Source organism: Rana temporaria (assembly GCF_905171775.1).
Source record: "Rana temporaria chromosome 4 unlocalized genomic scaffold, aRanTem1.1 chr4w, whole genome shotgun sequence".
In the NCBI taxonomy this organism is placed as follows: Eukaryota; Metazoa; Chordata; class Amphibia; order Anura; family Ranidae; genus Rana; species Rana temporaria.
The window spans coordinates 340711-346476 of NW_024404459.1; the positions used below are offsets into that span (position 1 = coordinate 340711).

Below are 5766 nucleotides of genomic sequence, written 5' to 3' on the forward strand. Positions count from 1 at the left end.
AAAGCCAAATAAACTTTTCTGTGGATTTTCGTCTGAAGGGAGAGATCAGTTGGCCAGACTTTTGAACCTGGAACCCAAAAATGGTTTTCTGATGGAGTTTAAAAACGATGTTTGTTGTTAAAAAAGTCTGACCAAGTGTATGGGGCTTAACAATAGTTAATATGGATGAGCCGCGTGTTGAAAGTGCCGCGAATCCCGCGATATATTTACGAAAGTACAAAATGACGAAAATTATTGTCTAACAAACATGAATTAAACAGAATAACGAACCATCCCGCATGTACGAAAATAAAACGGTAACCAAAATACGAAACGATCGGAATACGAAAAAATCGCGTCGTACGAAAAACGAACGGGAATGAACAGGAAAATGGGCGTCTTACGAAAAATGAACGGGAACGAACCTACGGAACGATACGAAACGGAACAAAAAAAAACGAATTTTTTTTCTGTGCACATGTCTAGAGAACAGTACAATGGGCCACACAATGCACCATTTGCACAACGCCTTGATCTCGGATGGGTCATCGTTGGAGAAGTATGTCTAGACGGACTGCACAAACCAGCAAAGGTAAATGTCTACAGAACACATCTGTTGCAGAATGGTCGTACATCTTGTCTTTGCCCATGTACCAACAGTCTACACATTAAAGAGAGATTAGATAACCCAAAACATCATCGAAGTATCCAGAGGTACATGGAAGACTTAGCCTCAACTGGAAATGCAGATGAACTGGGTTGTAAGGTGTTTGAAAGAACACGAGACGACGACAAGCCAGCACCCTCGGTGGAAGATACCCTCTTCCTCGAGATCATGGACAGAGAAGTCTACAGAGACAAGTCAGGCAGCTGGGTAGCCCCTCTACCCTTCCGGTCACCACGCCATCGCCTTCCTGACAACAGGGTACAAGCAGAGAAACGCTTCAGTTTGTTGCAGCGCACTCTACAAAGAAAGCCAAATATGAAGAAACACTTCCAAGCCTTCATGCAAAAGATTTTTGACAACAAGCAGGCAGAAAGGGCACCACCACTACAAGAAAACCAAGAACACTGGTACTTACCAATATTTGGGGTGTATCATCCTCAGAAACCAGGTCAGATACGTGTAGTATTTGACTCTAGTGCGAAGCACGAAGGCATCTCATTAAATGACGTCCTTCTCAGCGGACCTGACCTGAACAACACACTCCTTGGAGTACTCATCAGGTTCAGAAAAGAACTCGTAGCAGTAACAGCAGATGTACAACAGATGTTCTACTGTTTCTTCGTTCGAGAAGATCACAGAGACTACTTAAGGTTCCTGTGGTATGCAGACAATGACTTTAACAAAGACATCACAGAGTACAGGATGAAGGTACATGTGTTTGGAAACAGCCCTTCCCCAGCTGTAGCTATCTACAATCTGAAACGAGCAGCACAGCAAGGTGAAAGACATGGTCAAGAAGCCAAACAGTTCGTCATGAAGAACTTCTACGTGGACGATGGACTTGCTTCTTTCTCCAGCAACGAAGAAGCTATTAACGTCCTGAAAAGTACAAAAGAAATGTTGGCAGAATCCAACATAAGATTAAACAAGGTAGCTTCCAACAGCTACAGAGTCATGGAAGCATTTCCAATGGAAGACCGTGCTAAAGACCTCAAAGACTTAGATCTAGGAACAGAATCACCACCCTTGCAAAGAAGTCTTGGGCTTAGTTGGGACCTAAAGACTGACAGTTTCACCTTCAGGGTCTCCAGAGAAGAGAAACCATTCACAAAAAGAGGCGTCCTATCTACAGTCAACAGTCTTTATGACCCCCTGGGATTCGTAGCACCCATCATCATGCAAGGCAAAGCTCTTTTGAGACAGATCACTACTGAGCAAGAACAAATTGACTGGGACGTACTTCTTCCTGAAGAGAAGCAAATGCAGTGGAAGTTGTGGAAAGACTCATTGTTAGAGCTTGAACAACTCAACATTCCAAGACCGTACGTATTTGTTTCCTTGTCTGCTACAAAGAGGAGAGAATTATGCGTATTCTCTGACGCTTCCACTATGGCTATTGCAGCTGTAACTTACCTTAGGGTAATAGACACTGAGGGACAAAGCCATGTTGGGTTCATCATGGGAAAATCTAAACTAGCTCCCAGACCTGCTCACACTGTCCCACGTCTAGAACTTTGTGCTGCTGTTTTAGCGGTAGAGATGGCAGACATGATTACGACTGAACTGGACATTGAGATCCATGCAGTGAACTTTTATACAGACAGCAAGATTGTGTTAGGATATATTCACAACGCTTCAAAAAGATTTTACACATACGTGACCAACAGAGTGACACGTATCAGAAAGTCTACAAGTCCAGATCAGTGGCATCACATCAGCACAGACAAGAACCCAGCTGATCATGGGACAAGATTGGTGTCAGCCGCTGTACTCAAGCAAACTAACTGGTTCGTAGGTCCATCGTTTCTTGGTAAGCCAGAAACCAAAGAGACTACTCAGGTAGAGACCTTTCAGCTCATAGAACCAGATCAAGACAAAGAGGTAAGACCTCAAGTTGCAGTTTGTAAGACTTTAGTTACCAGAGACAGTCTGGGCGCCCATAGATTTGAAAGGTTTTCCAGTTGGAAGTCTTTGACCCGTGCAATCGGAAAACTTATCTGTCTAGCTAGATACTCCTGCAGAGCTACTAATACTGATCAGCGTAGCAGCGACCATCTTGAACAAGCTAAGGTCGCGATCATCAAATGCATCCAGCAGGAAGTCTTTAAAGAAGAAATTCAAAGCCTTCTGAAAAAGGAAGAGATTTCTCGACTCAGTTCGCTCAAGAAGTTGAACCCTATCCTCGACGAAAACGGAGTACTAAGAATTGGAGGTCGTTTGTCGGCAGCGGATATGACTATCCAAGAGAGACATCCCTTCATCATACCTAAGAATCATCACATCGCTCTTCTTCTGGTAAGACACTATCATGAGCAAGTTGCACATCAAGGACGACACTTCACTGAAGGAGCAGTACGGTCAGCAGGATTGTGGATCATAGGAGGTAAGAGACTAGTCTCCAGCGTGATCAGCAAATGCGTTACCTGTAAGAAGATTAGAGGGAAACTTGAGGTTCAGAAGATGTCAAACTTACCTGCAGACAGACTTGCTTCAGATCCTCCGTTCACTCACGTAGGTCTAGACGTTTTTGGACCATGGAACATCTCTTCTCGCAAGACCAGAGGAGGCAGTGCCGAAAGTAAACGTTGGGCTGTTCTGTTCTCTTGTCTGAGTACTAGAGCAGTTCATATTGAAGTGATTGAATCTTTATCCACTTCAAGTTTCATCAATGCCTTGAGAAGATTCTTCTCTATCAGAGGACCAGTGAAATTGATTCGTTCAGACCGTGGCACAAACTTTATTGGGGCCTGCAAGGAGTTGAAGATCATCTCTACAGACTCTGAAACAGGTTCCTATCTTCAAGATCAAGGATGCACTTGGACTTTTAATCCTCCACACGCATCGCATATGGGAGGAGCCTGGGAGAGGATGATTGGAGTAGCTCGTCGTATTCTGGATGCCATGCTCCTGAAGGTTGGGTCTACTCGCCTCACTCATGAAGCTTTGACTACACTAATGGCTGAAGTCGTGGCCATTATGAACGCCAGACCTTTGGTTCCAGTGTCTACAGATCCGGAGATGCCGTCAGTCTTGACACCCGCAATGCTGCTGACCCAGAAGATGGAACCAGTGACAGCTCCCTCAGGAGACTTTGACCTCAAGGACTTGTACACCAAGCAATGGAGACAAGTTCAAAGTCTTGCGGACATTTTCTGGAAGAGGTGGAGACAGGAATACCTGGTGACACTCCAGCCACGCAAGAAATGGCAAGATGACAAACCCAACTTACAAGTTGGAGACATTGTCTTATTAAAAGACACTCAGGCCCACAGGAACGAATGGCCTATTGGACTCATTGTGGGGACTGATCCTAGTAGTGATGCTAGAGTTAGAAAGGTTGAAGTTAGAATTGTTAGACAGGGCATTCCCAAGGTGTATGCTAGGCCAATTTCCGAAGTAGTTTTACTTCTGTCCAAAGGTTAGTGGCATAACAAAAGGTATGCCAGGTGGGGAGTGTGCTGCCTTTGCAATGCATATTACATGCTTGGCACTCAGCAGTGTCTGTTTCTTTAAGACCCTCCATTTTCTTGATGCCTAGAGGCGGGTCTTCTCTGTATGTCTAAGGCTTGCTGGGACATTTCCTGTTTCATTCCAGCTCTAGCTACTGTAGTGACCAGATCCACAAGACATCTTAAAGCTATCACAATTTGCAAACCTGACGAACACCAAAGTCTGTGAGTAAAGGGGTTTTGCTAGTTCAGCTTGTGTAGAGGGATTCTAGACATTGCAGATAGATAATGTGTGTTTCAGTGTAGTAAGCAAGCACATGTTAGGCCTATCTTTTGTATTAGCTATGTATAATGTATGTTGCTTGAATAGCCATGCTTATATTTGTCTTTCTATGTTTGTTTCACAGTTTTACCACATCACATCTCATCCCATATCATCATACTATTGTACACATTCCTGTTCATTATATCTCAGTAAAGATTGCATCAGTTCAACAACCAGCGCGTCTTTCATTGGGACTTGGTTTATACTTGATGTTAAGCTGTGTACCTAAAGCAACACACACAGCCGAGGCATTACAACCGGCCCGCGGGCCATTTGCGGCCCGCGGACCGGTTTTAAATGGCCCGCGGGTGCCGCGGAAGTGTAGATCGAGGTGCATGAAGAGTATGGGTGTAACGGATCGTCATTGATCCGTGATCCCCACGGATCAATGACTTTGGATCGGCATACACGTGATCCGTGGCGTGCCGCGGCACTGCAGAGCAAAGCGGTAAAAAACACATTGAAATTGTCTCCGCTCTGTTTGCACACAGCCCGCCTGCTCCTAACCACGCTGTGATAGACAGAATGCGTGTCCAATGCGCTGATGTGTTTTGTCTATTACAGCGTGGGCTTAGGAGGAGGTGGGGCTGTGTGTGAGCAGGAGTGGAGACGTTTAAACATACGGGCGGTGAGTTGGTTTCTAGCAGAGAATGTGCTGCTGCCGCCCGTCCGTTCCCCCCCACACCTCTCCCGGCTGGCTCTGTCCCCCCCTCCTCCTCCCCCCAGCTGCCATCCATTCCCCCCCTCCTCCCCCCAGCTGCCGTCCGTCCCCCCCTCCTCCCCCCATCTGCCGTCCGTCCGTTCCCCCACACCTTTCCCGGCTGGCTCTGCCCCCCCTCCTCCCCCCAGCTGCCGAGTCTCCTGTCCCTGCTGCAAATAGCACACAGTGAGATGGGTGAGCTGTGCTCTTCCCATCTCAACTGTGAGGACTGTTTTTGGAGGTGACAGGGTTAACAAAGAGAACCTGTCACCTTCAATTGCTATGACACAGGGAATTGTTTTCTCCTGTGTGATAGCAATAAAGTTAAATGTAAAAAAAAATAAGAAATAATAATTCAATTAATAAAAAAATAAGTAATTAAAAAGTAAAGAAGAAGAAAAATAATATTAAAAATAAGAAAATTATACAAAAATTAAAGTAAAAACGACAAGCTACAAAAAAAAGTGATAATGTAATAAAAAAAAAAGAAGAAACAAAAAATATTTGAACTAACCGTGCCGCCACTGCCATCCAACTGCTATTCTCCGGGGGGGGGGGGGGGGGTTCGGTTGGTGGGGAGGGGGTGCATTGCAGAACCTGGCCTTGGGGTGGCAGGGAAAGGAAATCCAGCCCTGCTGGCTGCCCT

The 5766-nt window shown here is 45.5% G+C and overlaps 1 protein-coding gene across 1 annotated transcript; it reads left to right on the top strand.

The window, feature by feature from the left end:
- Positions 1 to 457: 457 nt before the first annotated feature.
- Positions 458 to 4069, top strand: LOC120921811. The gene has a single exon (XM_040334310.1). The coding sequence runs from the start codon at positions 458 to 460 to the stop codon at positions 4067 to 4069; it is 3612 nt and encodes a 1203-aa protein (XP_040190244.1).
- The last annotated feature ends 1697 nt before the right edge of the window (positions 4070 to 5766 follow it).